Genomic DNA, 19841 nt, shown 5'->3' on the forward strand with positions numbered 1-19841 from the left:
GCATTTTCGGAGTGTGTCTGATCCTTAAGAGAGACGAGGGCAAAAGAGCAGTCCAAGGCTGCTGTGTCTCCTGTGAGAGTTTTCTTAAGTATCTCTTAAATATTTCTTTATATTTTTCCACCTTATCAGAGAACTGGGGCCTCCAAGCACAGTTTCGTCTTAAGTGGCCTTTGTTGCCACAGAAATAACAGGTGGTTTGGCTTCGTCCTGTTCTGTCCCCTTCTGGGGCCCCTAAGTGTCCTTGTAGGGCCATTACAAGGGCCTTTGCCTTATATTTGGTTTTTTGTTCCCATTCCTTTTTTCTTTTCTTGATGTCTATTATAAAAGACCAAAGTGGCGACACTCAGGAGATTTTCCAGATTCCATTCAGGGCTAAAGGCCAATTTTTGTAGCTTTCTCCTGCTATCTGGTGCCAATTGAGTAAAGAATTTATCTTTTTACACTTTGCCCTTCAGGCGAATCTGGTGTCATATTAGTGTGTTAGGCAATGCCTCCCTCAGCAGGTCCATGAAGGCAGATGGGCTTTCACTTTCTCCCTGCACTACCTCTGCCAGTTTTGAGTAGTTTACAGGCTTGGATTGTGACTTTCTTAACCCTCCTATAACACAGACAATAAAATGTTTTCTTCTTCAAGAGTCCTCTGAGTTCCAACCAGGTTCAGAGAAAGGAACAGCTTGACTTCCAGTAGGCTAAATTCTAAGCCCCTCCACCATCTTTCCTGGGGCATTGACAGCTTACCAGTCATCCCTCTATTGTAGGACCTCCCTAAGTACTTTTTCTTTCTCTCCTGAAGAGAGAGTCTGGTTGAGAATAAGCATTACATCTTTCCACTCCAGATCAAATGACAAGCTTAGGCCCTGAGACATCTCTATATATTTATCTGGATCATCAGAGAACTTCCCAAGGTCTGTTTTAATTTGTCTTAAATCCTGTAGAGAGGGCCTCCCCGGTGGCGCAGCGGTTGAGCGCTGGGTTGCGAAGCTGCCCGCAGCCTCTGCGGTGCCGGTTCGATCCCCGGCTGCTCCCCGGCCACCGGAGGAGGGTCCCACATGGCGCGCAGACCTCGCCTGCCGCCCGCTGCTCCCCTCAGCAGTGTACTTCGGTCCTTCTGCCTGCTCTGCTCCCGGCTCTGGCTCTGGTGAATCCTCTCACCCTCCCGCGCTTCTGTCTGTACCCAGTGCTTGTATAAATAAATAAATAAATCTTAAAAAAAAAATTAAAAACAGATGCCAACATTTAAAAAAAAAAATCCTGTAGAGAAAAGGGAACATGCTTTCTAATAGGTCCCCTTGCTCTACCCACCACCACTTGCAGTGGCAATGGGGAGGGCTCTCTTTTAATCATATCTGGGAGATCATGGGATCATTTGAGCTGAGGAATTGACATCTCCTGCACTGTTGAAGGCGCGGTAAAGCAGGAGACAGGTCCTTATCCTTTGTTTTAAAATCCCTGAGAATAGAGGACAAGAAGGAATTGTTAACAGGGTGATGGCAGAGGATTCCCAGTACATATTAGGCCGTATTTACTACATAAACTTTTATTGTCCCTGAGGGCAGAAAAGACCTGTAGATAGGCCAGTTCAGACTGCTTCCCTTTCTTGTGACAGAACAATTCCAACTGATAGATGGTATTAGAATTTATACTTCCCTCGGGTGGCCAGGATTCCCTGTTCTCGAGATCATGTTGTGGCCAGACTTGAGTGCAAAAAAAGATAAGTCGTTTCTTTTTTAAGGATTTGGGGTCAAACTGACCCCACTTCTTCAGAATACAGGAGAGAGGCGTGCCCCTTTGCAAGGCTGACGAGGAAGCTCTCATCTGCAAAAAGGAATGAAGGCAGATGTCCAGCACCAGCTTCTTTCTCCCGGAGGCATCCTTCCATTTAACCTTGGAGCTCTAGCTGTGAGTGATAAACAGTCTCCTCACATAGAGTCTACTGGAATTAATCACTCCCTTACCAGTGTGACCCGATCATGGGCCTATCTGTCTCCCACCAAACAGAAGGCGAGGGGTGGCGGACTTTGTGGGACCCTACTGGCGACCCCTACCCAGTCTCTTTGCAAAGGGCACCCATTTTAAGCATCTAATGAGCTTATGATAAGCCACTCTCCTCACCTGATGAAAGAGTCCCTGAACACACCTAAGGAATAGAGACTGAATGAACACAAGTCACGGACAGGGTCCTGGGACCTAATTTCTAACGTTGCCCTTCCATCAGGCCATGAAAATGGCCCTCACCCCTAGGGTCCTTGAACATATAGTAGCCTAAGGCTTAATTTTTACTCTCCCTGAAGTCTCCTGTTTGAACAACTCCCATCAAATAAATACCCATCATCAGATTACTGTACCAGAGATGTATCCGCCTAGCTGGACTCAGAGCTTGGGGTAAACCTGTACGAGTCAGGAAGTGCCACAACCCTGTCAAAATGTAAAACTCAACCTGTTCTGCCTGTGTCCACTGGTGAGGCTGAAGCAGACACTGAAGCAGAGGCTGAAGCAGGGGCAAAGTTTTAGGGGTGTCCCAAGATCTTTATAAGAACCTCCTGTACCTGCTAACTCATGAACTGACTTGACAAGAGCTGAAGAAAGTTTGCCCTAGAGGGGGAGGAACCAAGAAGGTGAAAGTCTTCTTCTAGATTTTTAGGCCTCCGTGACTCACCCTTAGGTGCTGGCCTAGCAGAACGCCTTGTCTGTGCCTTCGGATCTCCTGGATGTCCAGGGTTCCAAGGGCTACAGCTCGGTTGTCCCGAGAACCTGTGGAGTCCACGGATGATAGAGAAAAGCAAGGAATCAGTGACGGGAGAATCCTGACATTACCACTCAGCAAGTGGGGGATCAGGAAGCCTTGCTAACTGACAAACCTGTCACCCTAGACTTTAAGAATGGTGGCCTCACGCTAGTAGCTTTTACCAGGATGATGGGTGCCCGTTAATTGTTGCAGTCAAATAAAGGACAGAGAAAAAAAGTTGTAAAATGTCTGAAGCCCCGTGGGTAACGGAGAAATAAATGAGCACTGCAAGTGAGAGCAGAATGGGAGGATTGGGAGAGAAAAAGAGAGCAAGAAAAGATAAAGGGAGCCATTTAAATAATCCTAATGGGGGGCCTCCCTGGTGGCGCAAGGGGTTAAGCACTGCATCCACAGCCTCTACAGCACGAGTTCGATCCCCGGCTGGCCAGGGAGAAACCCACATGGCGCAGCAGATCTCTCATCTCGCCCGCTGCTCCCCTCAGCAGTGTATTTCAGTCAATCTGCCTGTTCTGTTCCCCACTTTGTCTCTGGTGGATCCTCTCACCCACCGCATCTCTGGCCTGTACCCCGGCTCTTGCATGCATAAATAAACAAATCTCAAAAAAAAAAAAAAATCCTAACGGGGATCTGAGGCCAGGTGGGGTTTTGTGTAGGATCCTGTGTAATGCTTAGTGAGGAATGACTTTCCCAGCTGTCACATTGGCACCATTCATCCTCTACTGGGTCTCGGCAACTCCCTGCTGCTGCCCCTTATGTGCGGCTCCCAGATGGCCTCTGGATGATGTATGTGCCTAGCTCTTTGGAAACCGTAGTCCCTCATACAAGGATGACCAGACTTTTATTTTTTCAACAGGCAGATGGGCTAGTTCCCCTATCTGGCCTGGCCACCACTTTATCCTTCCACAGGACTCTTTTTTTTTTTTAAAAAAAGATTTATTTATTTATTTATTTATGCATACAAAAGCTGGGGTACAGGCCAGAGATAAGGGGTCGGGGGTGAGAGGATTCACCAGAGACAGAGTGGGGAACAGAACAGGCAGACTGACTGAAATACACTGCTGGGGGGAGCAGCGGGCGAGAAGAGACAGGAGAGGTCTGCTGTGCCATGTGGGTTGCTCCCTGGCGGGCCGGGGACCGAACTTGTGCTGCAGAGGCTTTGGATTGCTTCATAGTGCTGTGCTTAACCCCTTGCGCCACCAGGGAGGCCCCTTCCACAGGAGTCTTTAAGGCGGTAGCCCTTTGGTATTTACTGACTGTCCTGTGCCCTTTTTGTGGCCTCTTTGATGGATCTGAGAAAATGTTCAGCAAGAGGAACATAGGACAAGAGGAGGGTAAAGAAAATTTGCGCCTCTCAGCTTACTTACCTGGAATCTTGTGAGAACATGGACAATGAGGCCCCAAAAGGATGCCGGTGTGCGCAGTTACTGTGATCACAGCTGCTGCTGCTGCTGCTGTTCACCCTGGTAATCACCCCAAGTTCTTGTCTCCTGAAGCCATAAAAAGGAATTCACAGACTTTTCAGGTAAGTAAGCAGAGAGAAGCAAATCTTGTCTTGGAGAATATAGAAAAGTTTATTTAAGAAAAAGGACAAAGAGGACCTCCCCGGTGGCGCAGCGGTTGAGCGCTGGGTTGCGAAGCTGCCCGCAGCCTCTGCGGTGCCGGTTCGATCCCCGGCTGCTCCCCAGCCACCGGAGGAGGGTCCCACACAGCGCGCAGACCTCTCCTGCCACCCGCTGCTCCCCTCAGCAGTGTGCTTCGGTCCTTCTGCCTGCTCTGCTCCCCGCTCTGGCTCTGGTGAATTCTCTCACCCTCCCGCGCTTCTGACTGTACCCAGTGCTTGTATAAATAAATAAATAAAATAAATCTTTAAAAAAAAATTAATGTAAATTTTCTTTTTTAAAAAAGATTTATTTATTTATGCATGCAAGAACTGGGGTACAGGCCAGAGGTGTGGGAGGTGAGGGGATTCGCCAGAGCCAGAGCAGGGAAAAGAACAGGCAGACTGACTGAAATACACTGCTGAGGGGAGCAGTGGGAGAGACAGGATTGGTCTTCTGTACCATTTGGGTCAGTTCCCTGGCTAGGGTTCAAATCTGTGCTACAGTGGCTGGCAATAGCTTGATAGTGCTGAGACTTAACCTCTTGCACCACCAGGGAGGCCCCTAATTGTTCATTTTTGTACAGGGTTTGCTTTCTCCTCTCAGGTGTAGTCCCTGTGAAATTCTCACCACCAGTTCACCTGTGCAGCATCACCATAGTCTCTTGTGCTTTTCCCTCCCCCGTTTTGCTCTCTCCCCCACTCCCCTGCAGAATGTCTGTGATTTATAGTTGCCTGTTACTTTTGTTTTTTATTATTGTCTGCTTAACCTAAAAAATTAAAAACATGTTTCATTGTGTGACTTTGATTAAAATTCTTTCATAAAGTTAAATTTGAGCTTAACCAAGAAGAGGAAAACCTGCTGCTATTTGTAGGGTTCCAGAGACCTCCAAAGAAGGTGTGAAAGCTTGCCTCCACTGGCAGGACTGGACAATCTGGAAAAAAAAATCCTGGTAACCTTGAAAAGAAAAAACCCCAAATGGGCTCTGAAAGAACCAACTTTGTTCCTGAAGCCTGTACAGACTGGATGTCAGGAGTTCCCTCTGATCCTATATGGAATATTCGAACAAAGCCAGCTAGAATTGCTGTTTGGTTATTCTGCCCTGTGATTTTATGCAAAAATAGGTGAAATGGTCTGCAAGTAAATTTAGTTTACAAATATTTTGCTGTACTGCTCGATAAAATTGGCATTAGAGTGAAGAAAACTTGTTTGTAGATGTTAAATCAGTTTTAAGATTTTTTTTTCTTTTGGTAACTTTTATATATTTACTGTTTTGGTTTTGGCTAATGCCTCTTGATGTTTTTTCTTTTGCCATAAACTGGCACACTAATTTCCAATAATGAAGGACTGTCATACTGCACATTCATTGACAATGTTGGTGACTGTTGCTTCTCTAGCATAACTAAAACCCTGAAAAACACTGTCTACTAAGGCTACACCCTGGGATCTACACTTAAAAAAAAATAGGGGGGGGGGAGTCTAGAGGATAACTTGCCCCCCTAGGTACTTATATACAAAATTTTAGTTACTTTTAAATTCTTGAATTGCAATTGCTTTGACCTAATAACTGTTGAGCAACATCTCATTCCTAATTCTTCAGGCCTTATGGCAGTGGAGTAGTATTTTATCCCAGCAAAACCAAGCCCTAGGCCCTTGGTCGTATATCACCATCCATTACGAGGACCAAGTTGGCTGGGACCTTAAAACATTTAACATGGGGAAAAGGGTATGTTTCTGTTTTATCACCTATAGAACCACTTTGAAGATTTATTTATTTTTGCATACAAGAGCTGGGGTGTAGGCCAGAGGTGCAGGGGTTGAGAGGATTCACCAGAGATAGAGTGGGGAACAGAACAGGCAGACTGACTGAAATACACTACTGAGGGGAAGCAGTGGATGAGACAGGAGAGGTCTGCTGTGCCACGTGGGTAACTACCTGGCCAGGGATCAAACTCATGCTGCAGGGGCTGCAAATAGCTTCATAGTGCTGTGCTTAACCCCTTGTGCCATCAGGAAGGCCCCAAGGATTCAACTTTCTAAACCAAGTGACTTGAGTGGTAGCTGATTTTCAGTTTCCTCAAAAGTGTTAGTCCAGGTGCAACAAGTGACAACATCCTCCTTCTTTTGCTAAAAAATAATCAAGGGCTACACCCTACCCACTCCCTCGCCTTAGCAGAGGCCTGGGAAATATGGATGAGGGCATTATCTTGCCAGGCTATTGCCAGAGTAAAGGAAAGAAAAGAAGAAAGGGAGTCTTGATCTGGTGTCTTGATTGGAAGCTGTCCACATTGATATTGGCTACTTCTCTTCCTCATTAATTTGATAAGTCTTCAACTCTGTGCCCAAGGTTCACAAATCTCTGAAATCTGGGCTGCCATCTGGGTTGTGAAGATGACATGATGTAGTCTCTTCCAAGGAGGTTCAAGGGTAATCTTTGTTCTCAGTGATTCCAAATCAGGAGGATGGGGCAAATTGAAAGCATTAGTTTGTACTCAGATATTTGAGAAAACTAGAAGAATTAAGAATCCAGTTCAGTTTATAGGTAAATAATAAAACCTCAAATATAATGAACAGAGTTAGAATCTAATATCTAAAAAGGTATTAACAATTTTTCACTCTACACTTATTCCCATATTTCCCACCCCAAAATAATCAAAGTAAAACTGATTTGTATAAATTTGGCTTGATTATTTAGATAAGTGAAGCTCTTTTTAAGATTGCTTTACTGGAACTTTTCAAAGCCTTTTGAGGTCAGGAAACCAAGTAAAGGATTTATCACCAGATTTTAGCTGCAATACCTATACTTTGGGTGATTTTCTCTCTCAAATATGACATACCCAGCCTCCCTGGTGGCACAAGGGGTTAAGACACAACCTATAAAGCTATCCACAGCCACTGCAGCACGAGTTCTATCCCTGGCTGGCCAGAGAGAAACAACCTGGCACAGCAGACCTCTCCTGACTCACCTGCTGCTCCCCTCAACAGTGTATTTCAGTCAGTCCTCCTGTTCTGTTCCCCACTCTGTCTTTGGTGAAAACCCCCCTCTCCCTGCTTCTGGCCTGTGCCCCAGTTCTTGTATGAATAAATAAATCTTTCAAAAAACTAAAGAAACAAAAAGAACAAATATGACATACCCATCAAAGACTTAATAAGCAATGTTTCCAATTGTGTCCTGTTATAAGGAGAACAGATTCTTATTAAACTTATGCAAATAACTAAATTTATAGGAACTCAAGAGCAACCAAATTCTGGAAGGATCAGGTAGAGAGAAAAAAACAAACGTTTCTTTTTTGTTTACAAAGTTCTACTTAATAAATTGTTGTAGATCATGAAATATTCCTCTGTAATTCCTACATAATTAATTTTTTTTACTTAAATCCAGTTGTTAGAGCATACCCGAGGGACCCCAAACTGTTAAGGGGTGCATACTCTAAAAGGATTCCAGCCATCGAATTCACAATGACAAAGGAAGTAGACTCTTAGTATTAAAGATTCTTAATAGAATTAGTTTATTCTAATTTACATGGCTCAGCGGACCTCTCCTGTCTAATTTCTTAATTAGAATTAGAAAAGAAAGATATTCCTAATAAAACTCCAAAAATTATCCATTCCCTTGGGGGCAAATGCCCAGCCAAACAGGCTTGGCCTGAAGCAGCACCACAGAGGCCTAAAAGCCTGCCACAAGACTAAGGGATCTTCTGGCAAGGAACCATTGAAAAGGGTTAGGCAGGTCCCACAGAGCTGGGACGGAAGGAGAGATTCAGAATTCAAAATGTACCAAATAATCCACCGTGAAGTTAGGACAAAGGCCACCGTTGTCTGCAAAGGATTAGGAGCAGCCTCCCCTCACCCACATATATCTTGCAAGTATCTCTTCCTAGTGTCCCTACATGGCTATCCACGTGTCTCCTCCAAGTCCCTGGGCACAAATTGAAACCAGAAAAGCGAGATTGCAGGTCTGCCTGCCTTACATGTCGTATATGTCAGCCCGCCACTCAGCTCTGCCCCTAGTTACCAATAGTTCCCTGGCTCGGGAAGTCTAGTTCTTGGCATGCTGGGACTTGTAGTCCAAGGCAGTTGCATATAAATGGGGGTGAAGAACATGGCACCTCCCTCCACAGAGGTGTATCTGTAATACAGTTTTTCCATTAATTCTGGATATTTTTATCCAGTTCAGTTTTATGATCTATTTTTTTTAAAGATTTATTTATTTATGCAAGCACTGGGTACAGTCAGCAGCGCCAGAGGGCGGGCGAGAGAATTCACCGGAGCCAGAGCGGGGAACAGAACAGGCAGACTTGACGAAATCCACTGCTGAGGGGAGCAACAGGCGGCAGGAGAGGTCTGCACCATGTGGGACCCTCACCGGAGGCCGGGGACCAAACCGGCGCTGCAGAGGCTGCAAGCAGCTTCGTAGCCCAGCGCTCAACCGCTGTGCCACCAGGGGAGGCCCCAGTTTTATGATCTACATCACTGTAAACCTCTACTTGTCAAAGTCTTTTACAGATTCCATGAATCTCCTAGAAGATAAGGCATTTTTATGGGAACACTGTTGCCAAAACATCTGAGTAAAATAATAATTGTCTGCAAATAATAAACTTACGAAGGTTAATCTGATGAAAATTTATTTGAATGCAATTGACAAAGGAATCTGGTTATTTTTGTGTCATAAATCATTTCCGAATACTAGAATTGCAAGCAATTATATATACCAGGACATATCAGACTTCTAGGAATTTTATATAATTTCTAGAACATTTATATTAACACCCTGACAAATATTAAAGATTTAGTATTACTTATTTGACAATGCTTCCCATATAATATACCAAGTAAATCTAATTAGTTTAACATCTCTCTTTTTATAGAAGAGAGAAAAAATCTTCTAATACACTCCTTAGGTCCTCTGGAAAATGTTAGCTTAAGGTTCAAAAGACATCATATAGAATTTGATTTGGGAAAGTTTATAAAAAAATACCAAAAAATGCCAAGAGATTATGGACACTCAACTAATCAATCACAGATCATTATGAAATAATATGTAATCATCTCCATTTAACCAATGTAACAGTGAAGTATTTCAAAAGTAAATATAGAAGTTTAATGGTTAGAAACAAAACTTTTTTCTTTTAGGGCCTCCTTGGTGGCCTAGGGCTTAAGTGACAGTACTATCACCCTGACTGCCCGAGTCTGATCCCCCTACAGGGAACTGACCCACATGGCTCAGCAGACCTCTCCTGTCTTGCCCACTTCTCTCCTCAGCAGTGTATTTCAATAGATCTGCCTGTTCTCCCTACTCTGGTGAATCCTCTCCTCCTCCCCCTCCACCATACCTCTAGCCTAAACCCCAGTTCTTGTATGCATAGATAAATAAATCTTTAAAAAAACGCTAAAGGTCATATTTATTACCTAGTACCATAATTCCAATCTTAGGACTACGTGACTGGAAATAGGACTGAAAGAGGTGAGGACACTGGAAAAATCATGGTAATTTTTATTTTGTGACCCCATTTGTGTTGTAAGGCAACAGAGGGTCTAGCAAAGAACATCATGGAAACTGGAGTTTAAAACAAAAGCTTTTGGTCCAGACAGTAAGTAGAGGAGGCCTTCAATAGTAATAGACTCAGTACATCCAGAAGGCAGTAAGCCTCATGAACTAGGGGGTTTCTCTTGGCATCCAAGTCCTTTTAATTTCCTCAAGCCTTTTAACTAGGTTTGTTATATCATAGTTCTGAGCCAGATATATTTCAGCTGGTATAAATCCAGGCAGAAACTGGAATATGATGTAGGCATGGAGGTCATGGACAGTGGAGCAAGTAGTGGGCCAGTCTGAGTCTGCCTCCTCTGGTGTGATGGGTAAACTCATTCCAGAATTTTTTAAATACCTATAAGCACATTGAAATCAATAGGGGAGGTTTGGGGATGGTAAAGATAGATGGAATTTGAGTTGTTTCTGGAGTCACACCTTTGGTTCTATAAAGACACAACTTGTGGGCCTCTCTGATGGCGCAAGGGGTTAAGATGCAACCTATGAAGCTATCCACAGCCACTGCAGCACGAGTTTGATCCCCCGGCTGGCCAGGAAGCAACCCACATGGCACAGCAGACCTCTCCTGACTTGCCCGCTGCTCCCCTCAGCAGTATACTTTGGTCAATCTGCCTATTAGCTATTCTGTTCCCCACTCTGTCTCTGGTGAATCCTCTCACCACTCACACCTCTGGCCATACCCCAGCTCTTGTACGCATAAATAAATAAATCTTTTTTTTTTTTTTAAATACAACTTGTTAGACAAGGACAGTTTCTAATTCCTCTAAGAATTGAGCTGTAACCTGAATGACAGCAAAAGGCTGATACATCCATGCACCTTTTTTTTCTCTTTCTGGGTACATTTAGCTTGGGGAGAAAACCTAAAAAAAAATTTGTTAGGTTATTATTTTTCTAAAACCTGCAAACACTCTTTAAGATAGACAAGAGAAAGACCAAGGGCTGGGGTTTACATGTTACTACGGACTAAACTAGACTCAGTCTGACTCCAGAACCCAGTTAGATTTCTAAGGTAGACCCAATCCAACTCCAGCCAGTAGTACCACCAACAGCTCCTGTAGGGCCTGTGGGAAAACACAGTTTTCTCAGTTTCTCACTGCTTTTCAGCTGTACCCTTCCAGCACAGGAGGCCTACTGGATAACATGTATCATGAGATGTAGTCCACATGTGTGGAAAGCAGTAAATAATATGTAACCTTGATGTATAGTTTGAGAAATATACTTGTATAATAAACTAGGCCTAGACTTGGCCTTGTGCGGGCTTTGTCTATAAATCATATAAAAGCTAAAAGGGCTCCTGGGGCGGGGGTGAGAGGGGGCTCTCACTGGCCACTCACCAGGCATGGGGCCACTGTTGCCAAGGGGGCTGTCACTGCTAGATGCTGCCTCAGTTGCTACTGCTTTTGTTGCCTTTGCTGCTGCTGCTGCCAGGGAGGAGGGGTTCTTGGGAACCCAGGGGGCCAAGGGAGGCTGCAGGGGCCCAAGGAGGCCCGAGGAGGCCTGAGGAGCCTGACACTATCAGGGCCGGCACAGGGCCGCAGTCACCTGAGCCTCTGGGCCGGGTTGCTCCTGCGAGGCCAGCAGGACAGATAATGCTGTTGCTACAGGTGTGTCTCCTGTTGCTGTAATAAAGACTTGTTCCTGCTCTGCACATAAGGGCTTCATGACCTGCTTTATCTTCTGGCGCCATCGCGAACCAGGCAAGCTTGTAGCTGAGGCCCTACAGCTCCATATATGGAATCTGGAATTGGGGAACCAGCAGATCCCTAAGAATAGGGATTAGGGACTGATTACAAACAAATGGAGAACTGCAGATTAAACTGTCAGCATTCCCAATGTGGAATCTTGGTAGAGACCCAAAGCTGGGGTATGGAAAAGCCAAATAGATGGGGAACTCAAAGCAAATAGAACTGAGCCCAAACCAGTCAGGGCCCTTAAAAATGGTAAGGGCCTCCCTGGTGGTGCAAGGGGTTAAGTCTCAGCACTATGAAGCTATTGCCAGCCACTGTAGCACAGGTTTGATCCCCGGCCAGGGAACTGACCCACATGTGCAGCAGACCTCTCCTGTCTTGCCCGCTGCTCCTCTCAGCAGTGTATTTCAGTAGATCTCCCTGTTCTGCTCCCCACTCTGTCTCTGGTGAATTCTCTCACCCTCTGCCCCTCTGGCCTACACCCCGGTTCTTGTATGCATAAATAAATAATAATAAAAAATCTTTAAAAAATTGGTGAGAAAAAGAATTCAAAAGGATTATGGGCACTGCACCTGTGTTTCTTATTGTCCCCAAAATGCCATGGAAATTTGCTTTGGATCCCCTCACTGCCATCAAATTTGTTAAAACATAAAATTCAATGGAGTAAATTTAAAGATCTTAATATTTTACTATATGTCCTTCCTTTATTTAATAAAAATTAATAACTATTTAAAAATTATTTTATTATTTAAATAATAAAATGTCATCTTTTAATGTTTTTAATTAAATGACTCATGAATCAGACAGCATCCCATCTAGCTAACAAGAGAGCATGGCATGGAGTTGCACAAAATGAAAGGTTCTGATAGTCAGAAAAAGAGTGGGACACAGTTATTAGCAAAAGAAAAATTTTTCAGGCAAAGATAATCTTACTAGTTCTGACCAGGAAATTCTAGATTGGTTGGTTGAACATTCTACTCTTGGGGAAGACTGATACTACAATTAGGTTAAGTATTAAGTCTTGGTGGGCCTTGGCATAGATGACTCCATGGGAGCCTGCTCTTTCTTTAACAATGTTCAGTGGTCAAAGGTGCTCTAGTGGTCACCTTTCCAGAGTTTGCTCAAGCAGCATCTCTCCTCCCACCCTCATTCCAACCAGAGCAACTAACCACATCTGCGTTAGCAATCCTTCAGTTAAAATGTATTTGGAAAAAAGGGTTCAGCGCCAATGCTGCTTCAAAATGAAAGTTGAAGACCACTGATATAATGCAGCCCCTTCATTAATCATCAGGCAAACTGAGGCACAGAGGAGACAAGTGTAAGGAGCAAACACTGGACTGTGTTTCTAACCCAATGCTCTTTGCAGTGTCAGCCTAGATGACTGCCCTGGGCTTGGGGCTGTCCTCTTACGACCACAAGTATCTGTCTTCCCTTCTGGGAGGCTCCTTGCCAATCCCCAATATCAAAGCCCTGCCCCCTCCCCTACCCCCCTGACCTATAATCCCAGTGGTCACTGGTGTTAACAGTCAGCAATGGAAGATTCTGCTGTGGACAACTGAGGTAGTCAGCTCCTGCGATCCCCAAGGGCCTTGGACACCTGCACTGCCCATTCCTCTGGGCCCTCCTGGGTTCTCTAGGCTGCATTCAGCTATGATTGGGCTCCTGTCTCTGGCATGCCTTCACCCTTTCTTAAGTCCTAGTTTTTCTCCCACCTCTTGCCTGATTCCTTTTTCCTTTTTCCTCCACTTACTTTTTCTTGGAGTTCTTGATGCCTAGTATTCATCTGCTTTCCTCTTCAGCTTGTCGGAAGGTCCAAAGCAAAAATGTATATGAAAAAGAAAAAGCTAAATCAGTCTCAGGAAAGCACCACCTCTGCCCTCTCCTCTGTCTAGACTGCTGGACTGTTCTTCACACTTTTAACAATAAAGGTCTGGTCTTGCTTTGAGGCACAGTTCACTTCCCTTTCCCATTTGGTTTTCTCTAAGTACTTTGTCAACAGCCTTCAGTCTAATATCCTCAGTCAGCACTTCATTAGAGACAATTATATCTAGGGAGCTTTGGTTAATTACTATCATTGCTCCTTACATGTGTGCATATGCATATCATCTTCCCCAAATTAGCCTGGAAGTAATGATTCATTCCCTGGAGCAGTGGTTTCCATAAGTGACCGATCAGCAGACTAGTGCAAACCGGCTGCACTATTCCCCTGAGGAATTTATTAAAATGCAGGTCACTGGACGGCAAGGGGGAAGATGATCTCATAAATCTGGGTGTAGATAGGTACAAAACACAGGTGAATTTTAACAATGATGGATGGGACTCGGGAACTCGTTTTTTTAAACAAGTTCACAGTTGATTTTGATGCTGCTGATGAATTGTCAGATTGGAAACTACTACTCCCAGAGAACTTGGCAGAGTCCATACACAGAGTCTACCTTGGATTGGTAATGAACTTGATTGTAGTATTATTTATTCTTTTAAAGATTTATTTATTTATTTATACAAGCACTGGGTTCAGTCAGAAGCGCGGGAGGGCAAGAGAATTCACCAGAGCCAGAGTGGGGAGAAGAACAGGCAGAAGGACCGAAGTACACTGCTGAGGGGAGCAGCGGGCGCAGCAGGAGAGGTCTGCGTGCCATGTGGGACCCTCGCCGGCGGCCAGGGATTGAACTGGCGCTGCAGAGGCTGCGGGCAGCTTCGCAGCCCAGCACTCAACCGCTGTACCACCAGGGGAGGCCCTGACTGTAGTATTATTGCTTAATTATACCTGTGCTGTGTTTCCCTGAGTGGGCAAGAATATTGTGATTGGAATATCTAATAGGTATCAGGCTTTGCAGTGCTTGTTTACATACATTATTTATTCCTTAAAATAACCTTTGGAAGTGAATACTCTTGGGCATGAGGTATCTGAGTCTAAGGAACTTTTTTAGTCCACAGCTGTTGTTAATAGCAGAGCTATTAACAGAGCCCTTAATGGGCTCAAAAGTCTATGACCGTTCTTCTTATTAGAGGACATAAACTGGCAGCTTCTACCTGGCTTATAGATAGGTTTTACTTGGTCAGTATAATGTTCAAAATTAATTTTTTTTTTAACACTGGGGTCCACATTCTTATGTGGCAACAACTAAAGGAAGGCTCTAGTTAGATGTGAGCCCTAGAACGCCACGACTGCATGTGCTTCTCTCACCCTGTTCTCAACCTAGTGGCTGCAGGTCTATGAGTTTGCAACTCCTGTGCTCTGACTTACTCTTACAGCCCCTTGGTCAGGCAGTTTGATAAACCTAAAGGCACCCTTCTCACTGCTCTCCAGTATTTTTTTTTTTTTTTTAAATCATAGGTGTGTGCATTTCTGATTTCACCTGTAAGGAACCTGCTGGTCCACCAAGGAAAACAGGTCTCTGTTCCCCAAGCTATACATTCTGACTCTGGCCTAGCAAAATTCTATATTCAACCTTTAAAATAGTTGGAGAATACATGACAAGTCACTGACATCCTCTAATTCAATGGCGTCTGCAAGGAACCCACGGTGAGCAATGCCACCAAGTGGTAGAGAGATTCCACATAGAACTGCCACTATCAGAGAAGCTGGGAGGCTGAAGACCTCTCTCAATTTACAGGGCCATTCAGATACTAGAAACCAAATGCTTGCCATGTCCACAAGCTGCTTCTCTTCAAGACTGTCTTTTAAAATATCAGAGACATAGGCTGGCACTTTTGGAGCAGTGCTTAATTTTTGATGACTTTTTGGAACTTTTTCCTGTTTGTTCTTTCCTTAAACAAGCCACCATTGCTGCTGATTCAACACATCCATTCTATATATTTTTAATGAGTATTCCTGTTTTTGGAGAATGTGAGTAGGGAGCTATTAAATTCTTTAGCATCAGAATAGCAAGGGAGTAAAAAAAACCCTCTTTGCAAAATAGCATTCAGTCTCATAGAGTGAGGGAGGATAGGATTTCACATTCAGTGAGCACTTACCAAGAAACTGTGCCAGGCATTTTTATATATATATATATGTATGTATCATTTACTTAATATAGGTCTGAAATGTAGACATTCTAATTTTCTATGTAAGCAAACAAGTACAGAGGGTAAAGGATCCACAATTCTACTTTTATCAACACTGCTGTCTCCTCAGTGCCCCCTTGAAATCCAAGATGATTTTAAGGTATTATGCAAATACAAAGCCTTCCTTGTTCACCTTCCCTCCACTCTGTATGAAAACTTTTTAGCACCTTCAGTAATTCTCAGCTGACTTCCAACTCTACCCTTCTTCTCCCTCACCCCTTTTCAATGCCTTCCAAATAATTTCCTAACAGGGATATGAGCCAAGATTAAATCAATTCACCTGATCATACTGCAGATAGCTTGGTTCTACACTCAACAATTCCATTCTCTCCAAGATGGAGCATCCATTCTGTATCAGACAGGTATCATTCAAACAGAAGAATTAAAGCAGGTTCACTGACAGAAAGGCTAAAGAAATTGACGTATTTTGTGTTTACTCGTATAGAGGAAAAACAACACATAGATGCATCCACAGTATTTAATTTGTTTGGATAATAGTTACAGATAAACAGGTACACTCCATATACAATTACCAATACTTTTTTATACAGTTCATATTTCAATACGTCAACACTATTTTATTTACACGCTACCTATATACATTAACATCTTTCTAAAGTCAGTGCATTGTCAACAAGTTTTATACAGTAATTTACAAGGTGAATGTAGTTAATAGTTAATTTAATAAATTTTCTGCTAGTCATGAATTAAAAAAATTAATTACAACCAATATAACAAACACAAATCAAACATTAGTAGATTGTGCTACCTTCTTAAATAAAACATCTGTAAGGAAATTATTTAAAATCTTCCACTTTTTCATGGGAGTTGTCCAAGTAGAAATGGACAAAATTTTATATACCGAATACCATGAAACTATTAAGCCTACACTTTTTTGTCTAACTTCCTCACCAGTTAGGTCATTCCTTCCGACTTGCAATAATAGTTTTCTTCTGAATAGGGTTTCAACTTAGGTAATCATTTAAGACCACCTTTCCAATGCTCTGCGAAGAACTGGATAGTAACTGGCCTCAGATTTCACAATACAGGTGCTTAATTACATTGGTACCTACTATCTATCAAGGGTAATGGAATTTGACAATTAATGAGAATCAACTTTCAGGGTCCAGATGAATAAAAACAGATTTTTTAAAAAAGTGAAACAATTACTTCAAAAACATATCTAAAAACAACACAGGAAAAAAAAATGCTGCCTGAAATAAATAACATTTATACTTTTGTTCCAGTCTTGAATTATTGGAGGAAAAATGAAGTGAGCAAAGAAACAACTTTTGATGACCACTATGTGAAATTAAAATAAAAAGACAAACATGTAAAAAAAATAAGGACATGCAAACCAAACAAGACGTTTCCTTCCTAAAACCACCAATTTCATTAAAAATACTTATATACTATCAATGTCTGGGATGTGTTTTGTTTTTAAATTTAATATGATGGGGGAAATACCCCATATTCAAGTTCATTTATAGCCCTTACAGCCATCAAATATGAACAAGTTTTAAAAAGTTTATTTGCATGTATTCTCTTTTTTTAAAGTGCAAAACAAAGAAACAAATAAAAACTACTAATGGTGAATATACCATTTAGCTTTGATGCCATTTTCCCTCACAGAAGCTCTTGTTACAACATGTGCAAGTGAAGATGGTGCAGACACAGGCAACTATCCTACAACACTCAGCAGTGGAGTGGGGAAGAGACATTTTTAAGGACACTTCAAGTATCCTCAAAGAAGCGTCTATCTGGAGGGCCATTTTAGCTGGATTTCTCAGGATTTTTCTTTTTTCTCTAGAGGGTCTTCCAACCAAGGCCCTGTGTAGAAGGCACACAGCTTTTTAGAGATTCTCCTTCAGACTGACCACTATATGTGCCTCTGCCACCAATGACTGGTTGTGTTTCAAACAAAAAACACAACAACACAAATAAAAAGTAATAAAGACACAGAAAGAGTGGGAAAATGGTTTACAATATAAATAGAAAAATCTGTGTCCATGCTGTAAGAATCCTCTGCATACCTTCATGATCTTTGTTTCTCCACCTTGTCAATATTATGGAATAGAACTTCAGGAAAAAGGAGGTAGCATATCATGTCGTCCCTAGACAACACTACAATTTTTTGTTTTACTTTGACTCCAGGGAAATTCTTAGTATATTGTTAAGATTATTGGTAAACTCTATACTCACTACATGTTTGTTCATATCTGGACAAGCACAATTTAGTTCTTATTTGGTCCCACGTGGCTGGTGCCAAACCCTTTTGTTTACAGGCTAATGGTGGGCTCTGCCTAAAAGCTCTCTACCAGAGAGTTTACGTGAGACACTTCCAAACAAAATTATTACTACTGTTATGTTAACTGCTATTTTAATTAGGGTTTTTATTTTGTGCTTCAGGGTCACAGGATAAAATAACTACATTTAGCTTGCCTTTCAGTGCCGCTTTTGCCAAATGTCAGCTACAGGAAGTTATCTCCCTCACCACTAGCCCGTCTACTAGCCGGAGTGGTAGCTTTACTGTAACACACAGTACTTTTTATAATCAGATTCAAAGTCTTCGTCCATGCTGCTTGTGTCTGCCATCTTTTTGCCATCGATCTTTGGCAGAAATTGTGCATAGTCGATCCCCTGCTGCTCATAGAAAAGAATGTAGGCAGAGTCGGTGTCAATTTCATCAGGGTGAAGTTCCTGAAGGGGCAAGAGAAGTCTTTAACAAAAAACCATCACTAGTCTGGCTCTTACTCCTTGCCCAAAGAGGAATGACCAGCCCTCTTTAATTGCTAAACCTGATTGCTTCCAATCAGTTTAATATTTTGACTATCTCATACCTGTCTCCTGACATAAACCCCATTATTTTCAATGCTTGGGGGGAATTACTCTGACTAAGGGCAAGTCAAAAGACTGACATACCCTGTAACCCCTTTTCAAATTCTAATAGCTCCAAATATAAGAACATTTTCTCAATCACCAATACCTTCTTTCCCCGCACTACTCTTGGTGTTTTCACTCTCTACTTTGTGTATCACTTTTATTCCTTTAATACTGAAGGAAACTATATGCTGATTCTAACAGAAATACCTATTTGCTATTCAGGAGAAAGTACATTATTTCATCAAATGTCTCCCAGATCTTTTTTTCCCCCATTCTATTTTTGTTTCTTTTATTCAAAGACTGGGGATATTTACCTTACAGCTGCTGTCATTGTAACAGTACCACTTGCTGTTTGGGTTTTTGGCATAAGTGACGTAATGGCCCCCGCCCAGGATTCCTGAATGGCACTGTAAGGGAGAAGAAAGTGGAGGCAAGTTAGTAGTTAACAGTACTCTGGTCAGGGAAACTGCTCTAGGATTTGATCAGGAAAACATGGATCACTTAGGTGGTTAAAAAAGAAAATTTTGGAGCCATCTACCTTTCCCCAAAAACTAAACAGAATAAAATTCAAAATTCAAATGCTCCAAATCTAGCCACTTTATAGTTTTAATTATTATTTAGAAAGCAAAACTTTGTTAGGAACACATAATTGTGAATGATGTGAGTCTGACTTCAGTTATAATACTTACGGGACTATTTCCTATAATACACAATGAGCATTTGGACTCTATCTAGGAGGTCAAGGTGTCTACTGCTAACTTTGTCACCAAGCTTAATGCCAATCAAATAAGCAGGCCCTGAAAAAAATGATGAATGATGAACAAACCAACCACTGAAAAATGCAGATCATTCTGAAAACCAAGGATCAAGCCACTTACCGAAATTGCATATAAATTATAAATAGGTTTAACATGGATATCTTCTCTTTGGTCATCAGTGCTATCTTCTTCACTGTGGTTTTCAAGCTGACCATTGCTGTAGCCATTGCCACATGCCTCATGCTCATAAAGGAATCCATTGGCCAAAGCTACTTCGTGGTCCTGAGGGGTGACCAGCTCAGGTTGGCTGCCCCCCAGTATGTGCCCTCGGCTCAGGGCATCAGCCAACTCATAAATTTGCCCATTCTCTTTGCTGGTATCCAAGTTCTCCTTACTACTAGAGAGTTTATTTTTGCTGCCAATCTGGGGTAGCCGGAGCCTCCCTTTGCTCCTCCCTAAAGTCCGTGGACTGCTGTTAGGACTGCTGTTTTTGCTGGAGGGACAGCTAGCTCCACTTTTTCTTGATGAAGAAGGTGACCCTGTGAAAGGGAG

At 42.7% G+C, this 19841-nt stretch overlaps 1 protein-coding gene across 1 annotated transcript in view; it reads right to left on the minus strand.

The window, feature by feature from the left end:
- Window positions 1–18174: 18174 nt before the first annotated feature.
- USP32 (ubiquitin specific peptidase 32) overlaps window positions 18175–19841 on the minus strand; it is a gene marked incomplete at both ends in the record, with an annotated part of 149868 nt that continues 148201 nt past the window's right edge. Inside the window, 3 exons of the mRNA XM_084236460.1 lie at window positions 18175–18348; window positions 18846–18938; window positions 19410–19828. Coding sequence (XP_084092586.1) covers window positions 18175–18348; window positions 18846–18938; window positions 19410–19828 — 686 coding nt within the window. The remainder of the gene's footprint in view (window positions 18349–18845; window positions 18939–19409; window positions 19829–19841) is intronic.

Source organism: Talpa europaea, assembly GCF_964194135.1.
Source record: "Talpa europaea genome assembly, chromosome: 7".
In the NCBI taxonomy this organism is placed as follows: Eukaryota; Metazoa; Chordata; class Mammalia; order Eulipotyphla; family Talpidae; genus Talpa; species Talpa europaea.